Source organism: Spermophilus citellus (genome assembly GCF_964194105.1).
Source record: "Spermophilus citellus genome assembly, chromosome: 14".
NCBI lineage: Eukaryota > Metazoa > Chordata > Mammalia > Rodentia > Sciuridae > Spermophilus > Spermophilus citellus.
The window spans coordinates 84,435,950-84,457,340 of NC_138194.1; the positions used below are offsets into that span (position 1 = coordinate 84,435,950).

Sequence of the window (21,391 nt, forward strand, 5' to 3'; positions counted from 1 at the left end):
CTCTGTGCTTTCATTCATTTTCACCTAGGTATTTCATTTTGGGCAATTTCAATAGATCTATCTTCAAGTTCACTGATTCCTTCCTTGGCTGCGTTAAGTCTACTGAAGGTCCCATTGAAGGGACTTTTGTTCTTGTTTTTAATTTACAGTATTTTCTTTTGGTCTTTTATGTTTCCATATCTTTCTTATGCTACTTACCATTTCTTGTTTATGGTATGCTTCTTACATTAGAGCCTTTAATGTATTATGTATAGTTATTTTAAGTTTTATTTCTGACAAATCTAATATCAATACTACAGTTAAATCTGGTTCTATTGATTGTCTCTTTAGTCTGATTTTTATTGCTTCTTGTCATGCCTTATGACTTTTTGGTGAAAGCTGGACATTTGTTTGGTAATAAGAACTATATTAAATAGGTCTTTACCATAAGTGTATATGCTACCCTGGCCAAGAAGTGAGATGTTTTGGTTGTGATAGCCATAGGCTCCAAGACATTCAAATTCCTCTTTTGGATCTGTTTTTCCTTCTGCTCTTGGCTTTGGTTCTTCCTTTTGTTCTGCTCCTCAGAGAGAATCTGCACCTGTAGGTTCTTTCAGTCACATCCTACTGCTGTTACTATTGTAGACATATTAGGGTGATTTTAGATTATGGAGCAAGAGTGTTTTTAACTGAAATTCCAGTAAGTATGTCTGGAATATTCCTTTAATAGTATTTCTGTCCATCCTTTAGGAGTGGAAAGCTTTATTTTTGTCCCTTGCCCCTTACCTATTTTCTGTTCCCAGATTACTTTTAAATGCCCTCTCACCTGTTGACTGTGTTATGTAAGCATACATAATGTTCTCCTTAAGCCAGATTTGTATCTTGTCAAGAAATTTTAGGTCTATACCATAATATTCTTTCAGTGTCTTTGGTAGTTTTTGGCATTTGGGTTATTGTGACCTAATAAAATGAAACTGAAAATATTTCCCTTTTTCTCTATTTCCTGAGAGAATTTGGAAAAATTTAGTATCAGTTCCTTTTTGACTATTTGAATTCACTGGAAAAGGCTTCTGGGCTTAGAGTTTTCTTTGTGGGAAGTTTTAAGCAAAAACTTAATTTATTGAAAGATATGTGGCCATTTAAAACAGACTCAAAAAGGATAGAAAATCTTAAGTTGTACTTTTTGAGGAATCTGTCCATTTCATATAGGCTACTAACTGTACCAACATAAACTTGTTCACAATATTTTCTAATCTTTAAATGTATGTAGGGAGTTTAGTGATGACCTACTTTCTTCTTGATACAAGCCCCCCTCCTGCCTTTTTTGTCTTATTTTATCTAGCCAGGCATTCATCAATTTTACTGATCTTATCAAAGAAGCTACTTCACCTTTGTAAAATTTTCCTCTACTGCTTGTATGTTTTGTTTTGTTTAACTATTAAGTTTATTAATTCTTTATTATTCATTTTGGAATTAGTGTGTTCTTTCTTTCCTAACTTCTATGATGAAAATTTTATTCATTAATATCAAGTCTTTCTTTTTTAATACAGGCTTTAATGCTATAATTTTCCTCTAAATGCTGCTATGGCAACACCATACAAATTGTTTGAATAAGATATTTCTATTATCATTCAGTTCCAAATTATCTCTAATTAATTTTGTGATTTTTTCTCCCTTCATGTATTTACTTGGATATATGTTAAGTTTCTAAATATCTGGGAAATTCCAGATATCTTGTATGATTTATAATTTAATCCTGTTGTGGTCAGAGAATGTGTACCCTGTAAAAGTTCAGATTTTTAAAATTTATTTAGCTATGCCTGGCATTTAGTGTATCAGGATGAAAAATTCTCATGAGATTGAAAAGACTGTGGATTCTGAAGTCCCTGGGTGTAGGTTTCTGCTTGCACTGAGGTAGGGGGCCATAGGCATTTTTAAATAAATGAATTAACTATGATTTATAAATGAATTGAATAGAAATAGGCTAGTCAAGGGGCGAGAATGGAAATTCTTAGTAAGAAGAGAGGAAGCCAGCATATCTAGAATGAAGACAAGAAGATCAATATAACTGAGGGAACAATGACCCAGCAAATGTAGGGGATGTCTGGTTAAAGAAAAGCCAGAAAAAGTTTGTAGAAGAATGTCTCCTGAAATGTAGAGAAGGTGGAGGGTTAGAACTTTTAGGGAAATCCAATTAGACTGTCTCTATCTTCTCAATGTAGAAGGAAGAACATCAACTAGAGACAAAGGAAGAACTTGGAAGGCAGTATTTGGGGATATCTGACCAACAGTCCACCGGAATAAAGGAAAGGGTTGGACAGTGATGTTATGGTTCCTCAGACGCCTGGCAGAAAGAGTCTGCAACGGTGGCTGTCATCTGTGGCTTTCTTGGGCAATGGTTTCTAACCTGGGGACCTAAATAGGACCCAGGACTGTGTTTCAATTAAACCTCATATGAACCTGCTAATGATTTTCAGCTATCAACTTAATGTGTGATAAGTCCAACTATAAGGCTTATCCCCAGACTTAGGGGATCAGATACCTAATCCAAAATGAGAATTAAGGAGGATTATTCTGTAAGAGCTTGTATCTAAACCCAAGCTGGAAGGAAAACTGGGATTAACTAGGTTAATGGCTAGGTTCGAGGATGGCAGAGAGAGTATGGTATTTGAAAGACTTCAAAGATGTTCACAGGACTGCTGCTGAGGAGGAGGAGGAGAGAGGAGAAGAAACAAGACACCGTGACCACTAGCACACAAGTTCAGAACCTAAGTCAGAAAAAGAGGGCGCTTTTTAACTGCGAATGCTTGAGGTGTTTCAGCTAAGCTGGCCAGCCATGCAGCAGGATGCTGGAAGGCACAGACAGGGAGATATTTGGTTGAACTCCTGAGGGACACATACCCTCCACCCCAGGCCCTAGTCCTGGGGGCAGGTAAGGGACTCCACTAAATAATGCCCCTGGATGCTCTCCTGCCCTTCCTATGGTGTTTGCTTAGCTCAGTCCCATGTTGTGTCCCCTTTGTGGACTCATATGCCTTGATTTAGTTGCTTAAGCCAAGAACTGAAAGAGAGTGCTTGGGTGTGTCAGCAACAAGAGGGATGCTTGACTCAGAGAGGAAATACTCTTAGCAAATCCATTTGTTCAAAGACCTCAGTGGCATTCTCTAAAAAGCTTCATCAGGAATGAAGTGAACACTGATGTCCATTTGCCTAAGTCCTGTATTTACTTATCAAGGAAAGAATTTTTTTTTTTTTTATTGACCCTGTAAAACTTTGGATGGTACTCAAAAGTCCTTTCCAACATTCAGAAGCCTATCATCCAGAACCCATCAAGAAAAACTCATTCAGAATCCTCCATTTAAGAATGCCGAGGGATATTTTTCAAAAACTAAGTTATTAGGAGTAGAAATTTAGTAAGCTTTCCAACAAAATGGATTCAAAACAAAGAATAAAGGCTATTATCGGAAAATTAACTTACAAGAAATAACTCAGGCCCTAATCATGTCAGGAACTTTACTATGTAGATATAAAATAAAGCTGGAGACTTCATATAAAGCACAGAGCAGTTCACATGAAAGAGAAATGGCAAAAAAATACAAAGATATCGAGAAGTAGAACACAATATCCAGAGGGAAAAGCAATAAAGACGAGAAAATGTGCAGATGAGGCACTGTGGTAGTTAAATACATTCACATTGTATTTGGTTACACTGGATTCTACTAAGCAGTATTCTCATAGGTACATCACATAGAGTAATTATTCTACTTCTTTTGACACTTGTTAACTACACACCCCATTGGTCTCAATGGGGAACTATAGCCATAATAAAAGACTGAGAAGACAATAGCGAAAGATAAAGGGGTAGAAAAGCTCAGAAAAATCAGCAATGAATGGAACAATGTTTTGCTAGCAAATGCACAGAGCCACATTCCAAAGGTCTGAGAGAGACAAAGTGGTTTCCCTTTATTCAATAGCATAAGTAGAACTGCCAGATTTCAGGGTGCTACTTCTCAGCGGAATACTTTTAAAAGGGGAAAGAGGTACAAATGGCAATGGTGCAAACACAAAAAAGGACCAGAGGTATTCATCTATTTTTACAGGAGGCCATTTAGAGATATGACAAATCAATATGGGCCATTTATAGGGGATACGCATGCAGACATCTGTAGGATAACCATTGTTGTTCCAAGAAGCAGACCCGAGGAAACCCTTTACACATTCAAGGTAGCTTTTAAAAAAATATTTGATATTCTCAAAGAGTTCTAAGTACTTCACCCATGAAAATAAGTCTTTTAAGTTAGCAAGGGAAAGAGCCCTTCACAGATGGAGGATTTGAAGGAAAAGGAGTGGAGGGGACTTAGCCATAGGAAGAATTCCAGGCACAGCTTGGGGCTGAAATCTCCTCAAACCTGAAAAGATTCTTAACTGTGCATAAAAGAGAATCTGAAAGTTGCCTGTGAGCTTTCACCTGGTCCCAGTAGAGCTTCCTCATCAGCATTCTGGGCCAGGCCTCAGAAAGCTAGGGGAAAAAAATCTTGCAAGCACAGGAAAATAGACAAATTTCTTTCCTTCAAGTCTAATCTGATGATTTAAATCTATATATCCTATTGCCTCTCCGGTATTCTAACCATCGTACTCCTTTTAAAGAATGCTTAGGCAGAGTTAACATACGTAACTTCTCTTCTGATTAAACACATCTGCCACAAAATAGCAGGTGCTCTCTGGACACAATGAAATAATCAGAAATTCTAATAGGAAATTTACAAAAAGTTTTGAACACGGGTGGATTAAAATATAGCTGGTGGTGTTGGGGGGGGTGGAATTTGTTTAGAATTTAAAGTCCTTTGAATTAAAGCATAAGAAAAATGTTAATCTAGTGGAAATGTTTGTAAAAACACATACAACCTTGTTTTTTAAACTACAAAGGTTAATTTTCAAAAAAAGTTAAAATGCTGATCCTCATACAAATGAATGTGCGATTAAGATTTTGATTTAACTCATTAACGAGGAAACCAGTATGATGTTACACCTAGCTTAAGAGAGAATCCAAACAGCAGACACAATTAAGGATCTGGAAAGCTGAAATCAATCTGCAAACAGGAGGCAAAGTTCGCCTATTCTGCAGTGGCTAGAAAAGTCAACTAAACCTCTGGGGGACAGAATTTACATGTCAAGAGACAAGAATTTTGTTGTAGAATAGTTTCTCCTTTTCCACAGTACATTTGTTCCAAGACCACTTTGTAGATGCTTGAAAACACAGATGGTACCAAACCCTAAACATAACATGTTTTTTCCTACACAAATATACTTGGGATAAAGTTTAATTTATAGTCACAGTAAGAGATCAATAACAGTAAAATGGATTGTAGTTGATGATGTATAACTAAAACTACAAAAAGCAAAATTGTGCCAGGCATGGTGGCACATGCCTATAATTCCAGTGGCTTGGGAGGCTGAGGCAGGAGGATCTTGAGTTCAAAGCCAGCCTCAACAACAGCGATTTGCTAAGCAACTCAGTGAGACCCTGTCTCTAAATAAAATACAAAATAGTGCTGGGGATTTGGCTCAGTGCTAGAGTGCTTCTGAATTGAATCCCCAGTACCCCCTCCCACCCTGCAAAACAAAACAAAACTGTGGATTGGGGGATGAACTACAGTACTGCTGTCAGTCTACAACTTATATAATTGTAAGGCAACTCCCTAGAATCACAGTTAGATAACACAAGATGGTGTGATACAGACAATGATGCATGGTTTTCCATGGACAATTTTTTCTCCACATGGATCACTGACAATCTTATTTACTCACTCCTTAAACCTAGTACCTGGAGAGGTCCCATAAATACTTGCTAAATGGAAGAATGTCAGCATTAAGCTAGGCCCTTCACACGTGTCATTCTGTTTAATCTTCCCAACAACCTTTTAAGATAAACATTCTTCTCACTCTATTGATGAGAAACTAACTTGCAAGACATTATGCAGCTACTGTGTCTTAGAGGTTGGGGTGAAAGACAATGGAGGGTTTGACTCAGGCATATGATTAGAAAACGTCTCTCTCTTCTTTCTCTTTCTCTATCTTGTCTTCTTTCCATTTAGTATATGTCCTTTTTATTTACTATCACTGGACCATCTGCCTCTAAATCAAGGGCTGTTTATGTTATGTTGAAATAACATGTTTCCCTAATGAGCATGATACTGAAAATCCTTGCTTTAAGAAAAATAAATGAACAGCAGCACTTGGGAGAATCTCAGCATAAACAAGAGACTCTCGAATGCTCTTGTTTGCAGCCTTGCAGATTAGCACAGGGTATTTACCAGCCCAGACTTTTGTTTCTCCTTAGGTGCTCTTTCCCAATTATCAGGATAACAGCTAGATGAATCCAACACTGCTTCTGTGTGTTGTGTTGTTTTCACAGAGTCAGGGCAGCACTTAGAAGCACAGCGGCAGTTTGTACTCATCGTATGCTTGGGGTAACCAGGGACTCCCTCCATAAAACCACGTTGAGGCAAGTGCTATAATCATCTCCATTTTACAGTCGAAGAAAGAACAAGTGACACAGCAGCCTTTACAAAGTCACACAGTGTGTTGCAGCTCTGGCTTGGATCTGACCTTTGGAACCACTGCCCTGTCCTCTCCCTGAGTCACTCTAGATCTGTACAGACACTGGAGGTGGTGTTGAGGTTTGCTCTATCAGTGCATCTTGATTTTTTTTTTCTAGTACTGGGGATTGAACCCAGGGGTGCTTAACCACCAAGCCACATCCCCAGCCCTTTTTATATTTTGAGACAAGGTCTCACCAAGTTGCTAAGGACCTTGATAAATTGCTGAGGCTGGCTTTGACCTGGAGATGCTCCTGCCTCAGCCTCCCAAGTCACTGAGATTAACAGGTGTGTGCCACCACACCCAGCACAAATTGATTTTTCACAGATGCTTTGCCCTGGTTATTATCATAGCCTCCAAGGGCTCTGGGGTTTCCACTGCTTCCAGCATCATGGGGCTGGTAATCACCGATTCAAGTCCTAGAAGCCATCTTCTGACCACCTGGCACTTAGAATCATTCTTACTTTAAATTCATTCCAAGAGAGGCAGGGGCTAGAGAACAGGGGAAGAGAGTGGGATTCTGAGGTCTCCAACAGATGAAGGTCAAACAGATGTGGACCAAATGTTAATCTGATATCATTCTCTCTGTTCCCCAAGTCCCCAAATAATTCACTTTCTTTGCTTGCCAGAAAATAGGTTTCTCTCAGAATGAAGTGAGGGTGTGTTTTTCAACAGCTCCAAATGACACTTGATATGAATGACAGCACAGGACTTCAGGCAGGAGGTCTAAATCCATGATTGGCTCTATTATTCCATTTAACCTTCATGACCACTCTCCGAGACAGGCAGTATTATGCTCTTTATTTGGGAGATGAAGAAGTGAGGTTGAACAACTGGCCCAGGTTAGAGTTTGCTCAAGATCCCAAGGAAGCTGCAATTTCTCCAGAGCAGAGGTGTTTCCTGATACCAAGTGTGCCACCAATAGCAAAACGACAACTGTTTGACCACACATCTCATTGCCTTGCCCCTTTCTCATGTCACATGGCACAGAGCCCCGGGAAGTGGGCCTTTTACCCCATCAGCCCAGAAGCATGAGAACTTTAATCCTGAGGGGCATATGGCTCACCTTCCTCCATCTGTTCTGAAGCCTATCTTTCCTGGTAATTCTCATCCCTAATGAGGGACAGCACTGCTTTCAAATAAGATCATGAATAGGCTTTGCCATTACTATCACACAACCATTAAGGGACATTAAGCAGTCACTGTCTGTAATCAGTCAGTTACTGACTGGCTGCTCACTTTGTGGGATGGAACAACCACCCCTCTGTGGGCTTGTCCTTTACACTTATGGGGACAACTAAAAAAATGAAATCTAGACACCTCTAGTCTAAGCTGAGCATCCTCACTGCCTTCAGGACTTCTGGAATCTCATCCCAAAAGTTCATTAGCTCTAGTTTAGGGGAGACAAAAAGTGCAATGAAGGACCACTTTAATACTTGAGAATTTAACTCGCTTGTGAACTCAGCTTAAGCTACACCTGACGGTGTTCTTTGTATATTCAGTCATTGTCAACTTGGTAAGCAGAAATCTAAAATAATCTGGCTCAGCTTTTAAAAAAATATTTAGTGTTAGAACCCTCTTTACAAATTGAGTTTTCTGTATGAATGGAATATGTAAAACGGATGTAAAGGGAACGGGTTTGAGTGATACACCTACCTCAGCCCAAAAAGCACTGCCCATCTCCTTTGGCCGTCAAGGGCTCCATGGAACACACTTAAAAACCACCAACTAATTCCTTCTCTAGGGCAAGAAGTACACTACAAAAAGTAATACTTTCTGCTAAAGTGTCCCTTTCAAAACAACAGGAGTGCTGAGCACAGTGGTGCATGCCTGTAATACGCCAGCAGCTCTGGGGATGCTGAGACAGGAAAATCGTGAGTTCAAAGCCAGCCTCAGCAACAGCGAGGAGCTAAGCAATTCAATGAGACCCTGTCTCTAAATAAGATACAAAATAGGGCTGGAGATGTGGCTCAGTGGTCAAGTGCCCCTGAGTTCAATCCCTGGTACCAAAAAAAAAAAAAAAAAAAATAGGAGTAAATATAGCAAGGAGAAGGGTTAGGATTTCTCAAGGTAGATGGTGGGTTTGGAAAAAGGTTTGGAATCTGGAGTGCTCACATATTCCACAGCAAGTCACTTTCTCATGGGGACATCAATTTTCTCTCAAAAGAGAGGGAGGATCTCTACTAGACTTAGATTTCTCAACATTTCTTCCACACAAAGCCCTTAGTGTGGTGTTCCTCAGCCTTATCTTTCATTGTAGTGTTTGTGGATGAGGGGATGGAGGTGGAGCCACAGGGGCATATGAGGCCTGGAAACCCCCCAGCTCCAATCCACTGCCATGGTGGGTGGTGTACTTTCTCCATCTCAGCCCCCAACTGACAGACTGATCTGAAGGGTCCTTGCAATTCACTGTACTGTCCTGTTTTATGCTTCCAGTGCCTTTTAACCCCCCTATATAATACTCCAATAGTCTTGATCTAAGCCAAGCTTTACCTTGTCCCCCTAAAGGTTATTTATCAGAGGGACACTGAATTAGTATTATTTTTCCCTCAGAATCTTGGAACATCTCAGGGTGTGGACGCAGAGGATGGTCCTCAGGGAACTGGATGGCCAGATCATAGGAAAAGAGCCTTTCCACCATAGACTCTTCTACATCATGGAACACGCAGGAACAGCTCACCAGTAAGAGAAGTCAACAAACTGTAGCTAAAATCGCAATAGGAATTAAAAAAAAAATAAACATTTTTCTAACTAGAAAACTTTCCTGCTTAGATCTTTATAGGAATCCTGTAAGCAAGTTGCTTTGGAAGACTCCATTTTTTCTCTAGGAATAGTTTGCTTTTCTTTTCTTGAGGATCCCCCAATTCCTTACCTTGAATGCACTTTTATATTAGACACTCAAAATTCACAGTTTTCCCCTCAAAACCATTTATGTTTGTTAAATGTCATGGTTTGTGTGAATCTGGAGTTTATCACCCTTTTAGAGTAACCCCACACCAGAACATTTTAGCAGGAGGATACTGTTTCCTGGTAACACTATGGGTGTGTGTGTGTGTGTGTGTGTGTGTGTGTGTGTGTGTGTGAAATATCTCGAATACTGCATACTTTACCAGTTATGTCATGCTGTTTGAATGACTCACTGTAGATCTGATACTGATTTGGACAATGTTTCTTCAACCACTTGCAGACATCCTGCTGGGTCCATAGAGCCACTGGTTTTGACAGCTTCACAGTAGATGACTATAAATAGAGAGAGAGAAAGAGAAAAAAAAAGAAGGTCTGTTAATGCCAGCCCCATGCCTAGGAAAGCACTATTGTTGAAAGTCCTAGAGTGGGGATTCCCTGATGATGATTATCTGGCTCTTGTCTTCCTTGTAACCTCTACAGACTTTCTCTGTGTTGTTAAAAAACAAAGAAAAGGTCCAGGAAGAGGAGGCCATGAAAATTATTCTTGAGTTATCATCTTCACTGGGAGAAAACCTTAGGAAGTAGAGTTTTCTACTAAAAACTCTAACAACAAGATAACGGGGTTACTAAGCAAGTAATTAAATTTTAGGGGTAAAATAGCAGCCCCCAAGGACCTTTCTCTCTACTCAGAAATGCATTCATCTCTTATCTCTGACATCCCTAGGGCCTAATGCAACACTTGTCCCTGCAAATGCGAATAATTATTTTAGGATTGAATGCTATAGGACTTAGATACTTGCATACTAAAAAAGTGCAAGATGGCCTGCAGGATCTGGACTTAGGGTGACCCTATAAAGCCTAGGAACATTAGTTATGCCACAGTGGGGAATCCAACAGTCAATTCTGCCAGCATGTGGAGGATGGTAATAAGATAATGGAGTAGTTAGGCTTTATATAGAAGCCAGCTAGTCAAGGCCTTTTATTGCTCTCTGGTTCTTTGAGGGAAGTGTTTCTAAGGGAAAAATATCAAAACACACAGAGGTGTAAAGGTCCCAGCCTTTGAGAAATGGTGGATTTCAAATACATTTATTAATAAGCATTGACTCTGTCAGGGGCTGGTCTCCCCCATGGATCCCAGGAATTTGATTTAGGTGAAATGAAAGCATCAGCATCAATATTTTTTATCATTCTGGGAAAAGCATTTGCCAAAAAAGTAGGTCTACAATATTGATAGTTCTTTAAAGGGTCTTGAGTGGTACAAAGATCCACCCTTAAATATCACTGCCCTTCTCACTAGGCATCATTTTCTTCTACTTCTCTTTCCATGTTTCAGATTAAGGCAAGGAAAAAGCCTTAATTTGGAAGGAGTGTGATTTAGCATCCTTCAAACACTTCCTAAAATTTTTTTTCCCCAACAAAGAGCAGGTTTGCTTCAGTTTCAGAACCTGTAACAAAAAGCAGCAAATCTAGCAACATCTACTTACTCTTCTTTTTTCTTTGATTATGTTTGAGGCAAACTTCACTTTATGGAAAATAAAATACGGGATAAAATATAATTCATTTTATTCAGTAATATCAAGTTTACTTTTAAAACAAATTTGAGCTAAAAAAAAACTCATTGCCCCAATTTTAGGAAAAAAATTTAAGGAAAAGTGGTACAGATGGTGAGAAGAAAATAGTAAACATAGTGGGAGGAATATGTAGTGATTCTCGTTTGGAAAGCATAGGGCTCAGGTATTATTTTTTTATCAATGTATTTTCAATTGAATGGTTCTTTGAGCCATCACAAAATAATTCCAAAAAATACTCAACCAAAATTTTTTGTACTATGATATTTGTTTCCCCTTTCACTCTTATTAAGTGTGACAGATTCTATTTTTCAAATATGACCATACATATGCAGGAGGGTGAGGCTATATATATCATTCTATGACTTCATATGTAAATCAGACATAAATGTGTGTATATATACATATATATACACATATGTGGGCACATGTGTATATATGTGCACACATATGTATATGTTCTCATTCAATGTGACTGAGCATACTTATTTGCACTGGTATTGGATTGATGTTTCTGCCAGTTGAATTTCAGCAGGGTATGTGATCATCATGACCAAGGTGGTACAGTGGAATTGATGTTATGTGATGTCTGCTCGTAGCACTCACCCTTAGAACATAGCCACCATGGTATGTGGAAGCACAAGCCACATGAAGAGACCATGCACAAGAATGTTTGCCAATCCTCCAGCTAAGGTTTCAGCTGACAGCCACCACCAACCACTTGACAAATGAGTAAACAAGCTTCATATAATTCTAGTCTCAGCCTCAGAATCTTCTCATTGAGGAACCCAGACACCATTGTGCAAATACAAGACTTCTTTGCTGTATCAAGTGAATTCCAGACTCATATAATTGGTGAGCATCAAAAATAATTGTTGCACACTACCAAGTTTTAGGGTAATTTGTTTTGCAACACGAGTAACTAGCGAGGAGAGCAGCTGCTATAACTTTGTGTTCCTTAGAGTGCATTGCATTTAATAGATGCTCTGTGAGGGCACAATGAAAAAGTGAATGAGTAAAAATAAACGATTTTCACTTTATCTGTGTTCTCAAGTCCATGTGACTATCCGGTCTGCAGTGAGTTTCAGGTCCAGCCCTCCCCGCTCTTCCCCACAGTGTGTTGTGCTTGCATAGCTCCTAATCAACACAGCTGCCTCTGCCTACCACCCTTCTTCAGTCCCTGGTCTCGGCCACCATTTTCCTTCTAAGCTCTGTGTGAAACCATATTGTTTCTTTCCTAATTTTGATGAGAAAGGAGAACCTTGGGCATGTGGGTACAAATAAGTACTTTTTTTTTTGTTGCTACTGATGTTGATATTCAGTCTTTTTTGGCCATCATTACTTTCTTTCCTTTGCAAGATTCGGAAACCAGAATTTAAAATCTTTCAGGTGGAAATGCAGTTACCACCATGTTTCACAAGTCAGCATCTCTGAATCTGGCTCTCTCCTGCTCTAAAAACTTTCCTTCAGATTAACTCAATGAGTTTAAAGCTGACACATCATTACCCTGAAACTCTTGCAAGTTTCTTGCAAGTACAGCTAATCACATTTTTTGAAGACTCCTATAAACCAGTCAGAGAAGGCTGTAAATTAGGAAGGAAGAGGCAGGGGGATGGAGTTGCTTATACATCAATATATTAAACTTCCTTCTTCCTGAAAGGTCATTCTTTAACTGGCTCATTTCCCACACAACAGACAACTCCGCACCACAACTAACCCATTCTGCTAGGCTTCAGCTAAAGATTTACCCAAAGTTGCCAAGTCAACTCAGAACAATCCTCACCCTATATGCATTTGTTATAAATTTTCCTTTGTCCTAAATTCAGTAGTTCTGAGGCTAACAATCAAGGAACTGGTTCACTTTTCCTTCAGAATATATTCTCGATAAGTAATGATTTAGAATCAGTTGCTTAAGACTTTACAAACCCAGAGGGAAATGTCTCCATATAAACTGGTATAACAAATGAAACAGAGAATAAAGATTCCTACTATTAACAAGAGTTGTTTATCTCTTCTTAACCAAAGGGCAATAAAAGTATCAACCCTATTTATCAACTGATTCTTAGCTTTGGTTGAATTATAAAATTGTTAATAGTTCACCACACGTTAACTTGTTAAGCCATTATGACAATGTTTCTGAGTTCTCAGAGATAGTCTTCATTTTTTTTTAAATTTCTGTCTGAGCCTCTCTTCTTGTAGCACCTGGGTGAACCTCATACCTCCTTCCATTGTCAGTCTCCTCCCCAACAGCAGTCAAGTTTGGGGAGTAAATGCCGTAATCTGATGTCTTTAAGGATCTCAAGATTTATTTCTGTGTGCAAAGTAGAACAACAATGAAAGACACATGTTAAAGTACCCTCTGTGGCATTTAACAGACTGCCCCATGGAAGGTGGGGACAGAAGGCAGGAAGGTACCATATCCTTCCACTACTCTCTCATCCTTTTCCTCCCAATATTAACCCCTCCCTTTACATCCATCACTAGCTGATCATTTTCTCTGATTTGCTGCCAGGTCTTTTTTTTTTTTTTTTTTAATTTCCTCACAGTAGGAACCTCAACCAAAATAAGAATAGTTCATAAAACAAAGAGATAAAGCATTTCACATTTACCAGGAACAGTAAGCTGATATGGAAAAAAACATCCTGCCCCAAGGCAAACATTAAGAAAACATTTACTCCAGTTTTCTTTCTTCATGTTCACTTCTAGAACATCATTCCTAGATTTACAACTCTGGAGACAATTTTGGTTTGTTTTGCTACCCTGACAGAGGGTGGAGGCAGTTTATTATGGTAACCTATATGCATTATGACACCAAGCAGAATTCCAGGCACTTCCTTTCGGAATTGGTCCTGGCCTTTCTACAGACAAAAGAGAAAATGCATTTCAGATGCCTTTAATTTCCATTTTACGAGACTTTATAAAAAATACACATTTCTAAGGAAAAGGTTGTTTGCAAATTGTTTGTTTTTTTTGTAAATGATTCTTATTTTAATTTGCCTTCATACAACAACTTCAACGGTGTTTTATAATAATTTCTGATTTGTGTTTAACTGGAAAGAACTCTTAAGCATTTAAGTTTTCCAAGATAAACATGAAGCTTTTCTGCTAAATAATAAAAGAGTTAAATGCTTTAAAGAAATTTGGTATGGAAAGGACCTATTACAATATGCATTTGAAGTTAAATTTTATTTTCTAATTAAATTATCCCTTATCTTTTTGCCATATAAATTCTCTTTTAATTTACTTGGTTTTGGTTTAGAAGAGAACACTGCAATTTTAACTTCCCAATTGCTGAATAAGCTCTTAACTAGGCGAACTTACATGAGACCTCATCCATAGATTGTGAAAAAGTAGAGAACATTCAGATGGTTTCCATCTAATGGTAGAACATTCAGATGGTTTCCATCCAATGGTAGAACAAGGGAGCATTATGGCTAAGCACCAGAAAGTGGCAAACGTCTTTTCAGCATCTCATTAGATGCCACTGTTTCCAAACTCTAAGAACTCTCTTCCCTTACTATCTTTCAATGTTCCATAGCTCCTTGTCCTCTCTTTTGCTGGCTACCATTGTGCCATCCTATTCAAAATGGGGGAGAGAGAGAGAGAGAGAGAGAGAGAGAGAGAGAGAGAGAGAGAGAAAATGAATGAGAATGAAGAAAGAGAAAGGAGGAGAGGGAATAAGAGGGGAAAGGGAAACATAGAATCAACCATTGATGTCTACTTTAGCAATTTTTAATGTTCATTTACCTGAAGAAAGGTAGAAAGGTCCTCTATGAGCAAGAGGAAATGCTCAGCATTTGATTTAATTAATTTTAAATACTAGTAATACCCTCTTCTGTCACTCTGATTCTTTCCTGGAAGGAGGTGGCTAGAAAACTTTTAAAAATTTATCTTGCTTGCTTTATCTGATTCCAGGGTAGCCTGGGATTCACTTTTAATGCTCATTCTTGGGTTTGAACCAAAATATTTCAGAATGAATAAAGTTGTTAAACTTCACATCTTTCAAAAAGAAACCATCTCACTGCCAGAAGGTTTCCAGGTAAAAGATAAACACATTTATTTCCTCTTGGGTGAATGAAAGACAGATAAATGTAGTGCTATTTGACATTCGTTCATCTTTGCTGCTTTCACATCACCTGGATCATTTCCTGCTTCCTAAACTGTGATGCTCCTGAGAAGGGTTAATAGTTTCTAAGTATCAGCACTGGGGAAGCAATTTGATCAGCTTTCCCAAATACATACTGTGGCATCATAAGGTATCTTTTTTTTTTTCCAACTGTTTCTCATATGGTATCTGTTGCAAAACTTTTACCATTTTCCTCCATTAGCTACTGTGACTTGCTGCTATTTCCTTCAAAAGGTAGTGTCCTAAATATGCTAACTACAAAAATGAAATCTATCTGATGAAAAGCCTAACTCTTTATTATGACTGAGACACATCACAGACTCAAGCTGCACTTAAGAATCTCACTCTTTGAGTCCTCCACAAATGAACTGCTGTCAAACCAGTGATCCCTTATCCTGAATGTAGATTTTTCTGAACCTCAATTTGTGTTACAGGTGTCAACTCATTATGTCAAATCTTTATTAACCAGTGTATTGGTTATTTTCCCACATTTGCATCATCCATGTTGAAGAAAAAAAGGTTCTATTTTCTCTTAATTTGCCCATATCAAATTTAGGGAAGATCTTTTTCATTCCTAAATGCTGAGAACCACAGACTCACAGAAATTGAAAGTTTAAAGGTATTTGAAAAATCAATTAATTCAAGTTTAAAACTGAAGTAAGAATCCAATTCACTGTAAGACACCTCAAATAGTGGCTGATAGAGTGGAACTATGATGACTATATCAAGTTGTGTAAGTGAGAGTGTCTACGTGTGTGCATTGAAACAACTTCATGTGGATAAAGACAACATGTCAGTTTCCTAATTGAAAATGATTATCCCTCTCTCTCCCATTTTTTTTTTTTTTTTTGCTGCATGAAATTTGAGGAAACACTGATCTAGATTCAAGGATCTCCCTGAAAATTCAAAGCATTAGGAAAGTATATCCTATGAAATAGGCCACTCATTGCTAATCAACATTCCTGGTTTAAAGTTTTCTTTCATACTGGAATTAAAGTCAGACCTTCATTATCTTTCTCACTGATTGAGACCCATCTTTAAAAAAAAATGCAAAACAAGCTTCCTTACCACCCTCTAATTTATATTTCACAAGCAAATCAGTGCTCTTATTTCCTTATCATTAGATAGGCCGATAAACCCCACCATGTCGCCCACTCCTCTCCCTACACAACCAAAGCCTATATGTAACTGACCATGTTCCATGTATCCAATACGTCAACAAACTCACCATGTCCAAGATGAACCTCATTTTTTTTTACCCCCAAACTGCTCTATCTGCCACTTTCAACATCTCATCTGATACCAATCCAGCTGATAAAATCTCTTATCTGATAGAAACTTCCTCCTAGCACTGAGGCCTGACATCTTGGATTCACCATTGACTATTCTTTCTTTTATAGTCCACATCTAATTTACTGGAGAAACCTGACGGTTCAACTTTCAAATACATCAAACTCCATCTCTCCCAACACCCTCACCACCACACTCCTGCCCGGAAACTCCATCCTGCCTCACCTAGAGTGCTGCTTCTGGGTATCTCATACACTATCAAGGTGTTCTGTTCCTTCCTGGACTTCATTTTATTTTTAAAATATTTTATTTTTTAGTTGAAGTTGGACACAATACCTTTGTTTTATTTATTTTTATGTGATGCTGAGGATTGAACCCAGGGTCTCGCATGTGCTAGGTGAGCACTCTACCACTGAGCCACATCCCCAGCCCCATGGACTTCATTTTAAATCTTGGAAATGACTTACAAGGTCTCACACAACCTGGCTAATGAGCATCTTTGATGTCATCTTTATTCATTTTCCTGCTCCATTGCTGTTGCCAAAAAATGCCAACCATAACTACTTCTTGCTCTTCCCCTAGACACCTCCATGTTAATTCCTCACTTCCTTCAAACCTTTGTTCAAATGCTCCCTTCTTAGCAAGTTATATCTGGATCTCCCTGTTTAATAAAGCCAACTCCTCTCTGGTGCATCCAGTACCCATTACCTCACTCCAGTGTTTCTTTCCCCATGACACGTACCATTAAACACACCACATAATTCACTTATTTTATCTCCTGTTTATTATCTGTCTCTTTTCACTGCTTTGTGCTTGGCACAAGGGCTGGGGACTTATTTTGTGAAGAATCTCAAACTTTAGAACAGTGCCTGGCACAAGACAGGCACTCAATAATTATCTGTTGAGCGAATGGAAGAACTGTCTGGTCCGTCATCATATATCACAGCTCCTACATCCTTTGAGTGTCAGAAAACTGGTGCAGGTCCCAGCTGTGCTCTTGACATTCTCAGGTTGGGACTAAAACAGCCTTTCCTCCAATTAGATTTCTCCTAGACTGAGCCAAAAATGCAGAGGCAGTCTAGCACTATAATTCTTAGTAAGATAGCTCACATCTCAGATCCTCATTTTTTTTCTATTTTTGACAGAGAGAGTGATATGATGAAACAAGCTTGGCATTTGGAATCACGCAGACCTAGAATGAAGGGCAGCTCTGGCATTCACTAGCACTGTGGACACTGGGTCAATCACTGAACTTTTCTAAACAGGTTTCTCAATACTCTGCAGTTAATTCCTACCAATGGGTTGTGCAGATTTAAAATGTTTTTTTCTAAAGCATTTACCCAGGGTCTGCCCCATACCATGTGTTCAGAAAGTATGTCTTAATAGCTCTTGAGTGGTTTTCATATGCTCTTTGGCTGGATTCTCCAGGCGGATTTGGGGAAATGGGAGGGCAACACAGTGGACCATCTTGGGAGTCTGGGTGATGGGAATTGTGGGCATGGTGAGATGACGTTAGGTATAGTCACTAAGACTGAAAGAAGAAAAAAAAAAAGCTGATAGAAGACTGGAAAAAAAAGTTGATAAGGAAGGGGTAGGTGCAGGACCAAGAAGAAACATATAGAAAAAGGGGGAAAAATGATAGATACTGAATCAAGAGTGGAAAAGAAATGCTCCTTCTTATGTGGGCAACTCCTAATTATCGTTAGAACCACAGAAGCATCACCTTTTGACTTCCAATGAGAAGTTGTCCATGGGTTTCCCTCTGAGACTCCAAATTAGCCTTTCCCTACTTTAAGGGACATTGTGTGCAAAGTGTCCTAGTCCCATGCCAAAGATACACCAGATTCCCCAGGGACCTCACAGAGGTGTACAACCCAGATGTGTACATATAAAGGTGTACAACAGAGATGTACAACCCAGATGTGTACATATAAAGGTGTACAACCCAGATGTGCAGATGCTGCTGCTCAAAAGCTGTAAAACAGATGCTCCCAGGCAATGCTGATGAGATCTGCTGGCCCTACATGCATGCCACTGGGCATCGGGTTTCCAAAAACAAAGGAACAAACAGATGTGTCCAGGCAGTCAACAAGGAATAAGGTCTCTCTGGCATCCTGGACAGCTCTGCTTATCGAGCCCTGCTCCTCCTATTGGCCCAGATTGTGCAGTCTGACAAGAGAAATCCAGGAGGAGAGAATCACACTGTACTTTGTGTCTGCTCTGTCTTAACAGGAAAATCTATCACTCAACCATGTCCTATGGGAAATGCAGTGCGTGCAAGACACAAAGACACACTTACACTGAGAAGGTACCTTAAGAGCAAAAACCCCTGTGTGAATGTTGGATGAATAAAAGCATAACAAAAACAAAATGTGGACTAAAAAATAAATGGTCATTGATCATCATTATCTCATACTTCAATGTTTCTTTTGGAATAACAATATGTTAGGCTGATAACAAGGATGTCCTCAGTGCCAAAGGGACCAAATGCACTATGATTGGCGGTCCTCGGTCGTGAGATGACATCTATAGCCCCACCTCTTTGGTCTGGGGGAAAAACGGGGGCCATGTGGCTTGCTAACAAAAGATTGTGACCGTGGTGATGATGGGCCAGGTCTGAGCTGACAACTCCAGAGATCTGGCATCCTTGCACATGTTCTTGCTCTTTTGAGAGCCCTATGAGAAAGGTACAAGGTCCAGGCTGGCCTAGGAATGTGGCAGAAGAGCAGGCTGGTGCCATTCCAGACAGAGAATGAGATACACTGTTCTAACAGAGCATGGGAAGAAGGGTTTTGAGGATTTTAGATAAATCATCTTTAATCTTTCCAACAACCTACAAAGAAGTTATTGCATCTAGTTTACAAAAGAAACAGGCTAGGAGAGGTGAAGGAGCTCATCTGGAGTTAACACTGCCAGTGGATTTCAGAGCTGCATTCTGTCCAGGTCTGCAAGAATGTCACGCTCCGTTCTTACTTCACAATGTCACTCCAGCTTGATGGATATAGTAGAAAAAGGAGGATCAGAAATGTGAGTTATCTTTTTGAGGTTCTCACTGCTAGACTTCTTCTTTGATTACTCAATTAAGACAAACTTGTTCAAAGACAAACTTGTCTTTCTTCTGATCTGGGTATGCCAAGAGCAGAGTGGAGCTGAAAACCAGTCTTCTGCCCCTAGTCCATGGCTCTTCCCATTCTCCGTATGGTGGAAGGAAGCACATTTTCTGCTATTTACATTTTGCACTGCTAATCTCTTACAGTTGTATCACCAGTAAAGTGAGAAAGAAAATACTTACTCTGCCCATATTACAAAGTAGTCAAGATCAAATTAACTAATCAAAGAAAAATAAAGCTGAATTTTTAATTTGGAGGCTTTTATTTTTTTTTAAAGAAAAGAGAGGGCTGAAGGTCTGAGGGAAGACTCAACCACCCTTCTGTTGGCCCTCAAGAGAAAGCAGAAGCACTACAAAAATGTTGATGCAATGACTGTAATAAGGGGGTGGGAATGGGGACTTTGGGGATTGGAGAGCCTAAAAACTCTAGAATCTGTTAGGGTATTGGTCTGTGCAAAGTTTCCAATACTAGTTTTGGGCTTTACAAGTTAAATTTACTCAAATGATAGCTATTATGGTTTGGACATGAGAAGTGTTTCCCTAAAAGCTCATGTGCTAGTAACAGGATATCCAATGTAGCAACATTCAAAGGTAAACTGATGAGATTATGAGAGCTTGAGTCCTGTCAGTGGATTAATCCATTTGATGGACTCATAATTTGAAAGAACTACTGGGTGGGTGGGCAGGTGGAGCATGGCTGGAGAAAATACATCACTGAGGGCATCTGTCCATGGACCTTCCCCTCTCTGCTTCCTCGTCTCCATGAACAGAGAAGCTTTCCTCTGCCAACCCCTCCATCATGCTGGTCTGCCTCACTTATTCACAGAACAATAGAGTTGGCCAACCTAGGCTGAAACCCTTGAAACTGTGAGCCCCAAATAAAGTTTTGCTCCTCTAAGTTATTCTCATCAGCTATATTGGTCACAGCAATGAAAAACTGACTAACATAATAGCCAAACCCCCAGCTCCATGACTTCTTGCTTGCAAAATAGTTTGCCTATCTGTCCAATTCAACCATATGATGAATTGATGTTATGGACTGAATATCATGTCCCCTCAAAATTCAAATGTTGACATCCTAATTCCCAACTTGAATTTGGAGATGGGATTGTTGGGGAAATAATTAAAGTTAAGTGAGGTCATAAGGCTCCAACTGATAGAATTAGTGTTCTTATGACATGCCAGACAGCTTTTACTCTTCCACCACAGAGTGAGTGAGTGGCCATCTTGGAATCAGGAAGAGGTCCCTCATCAGACCCTGGCCATGCCAACATACTGATCTCAGATGTCTGGCTTCCAGAACTCTGAGAAAATACATTTCTGCTTTTTAGGCCCCCCTGTCTGTGGTACTTTGATTTAGTAGCCTGAGCTGCCTTAACATAAAGACAGACTAGTTCAAAGGGAATGCTAAATTCAGAGAAAATAGCCCAAGAATCTAAGATGGATAGAACTTTGAAAAAAATATCACTTCTAGTTTAGCTTTTTCCTGATTCTAGTGAGAAGCATTATAAGTAATCCAGAAAACACATTTTGTTACATATATGCTTTTACTTTCAAATACTGGTTTTTAAATAATTAAGGAAAATTTTGACCAAGTATTCACACTATTAACATAAAATTATCATTTTTTTATAAAATGCTTATCCAGAATCTGTCCATGCACACATCTTCACACAGCCATATTGTCTTCTGAACAAATAACTATATATCTTTATTTGATTAATGATTTAATTAATTTTATGCTTCTACAGTCATTCTGCTTATTTGTAATCTTCTTTTGCTATCAAAGAAAGTATGTATGTGGTTTAAAAT

The 21,391-nt window shown here is 39.1% G+C and overlaps 1 protein-coding gene across 4 annotated transcripts in view; it reads right to left on the reverse strand.

Moving 5' to 3' along the window:
• The window catches only part of SAMD12 (sterile alpha motif domain containing 12), a 392,394-nt gene that overhangs the window by 226,037 nt on the left and 144,966 nt on the right, over positions 1 to 21,391 (reverse strand). For 3 of the 4 annotated variants that reach the window (XM_081266869.1, XM_081266868.1, XM_081266870.1), the window contains exon 3: positions 9,690 to 9,819. In XM_081266869.1, coding sequence (XP_081122995.1) covers positions 9,690 to 9,819 — 130 coding nt within the window. The remainder of the gene's footprint in view (positions 1 to 9,689; positions 9,820 to 21,391) is intronic. The other variant, XM_081266871.1, reaches the window with a different exon arrangement.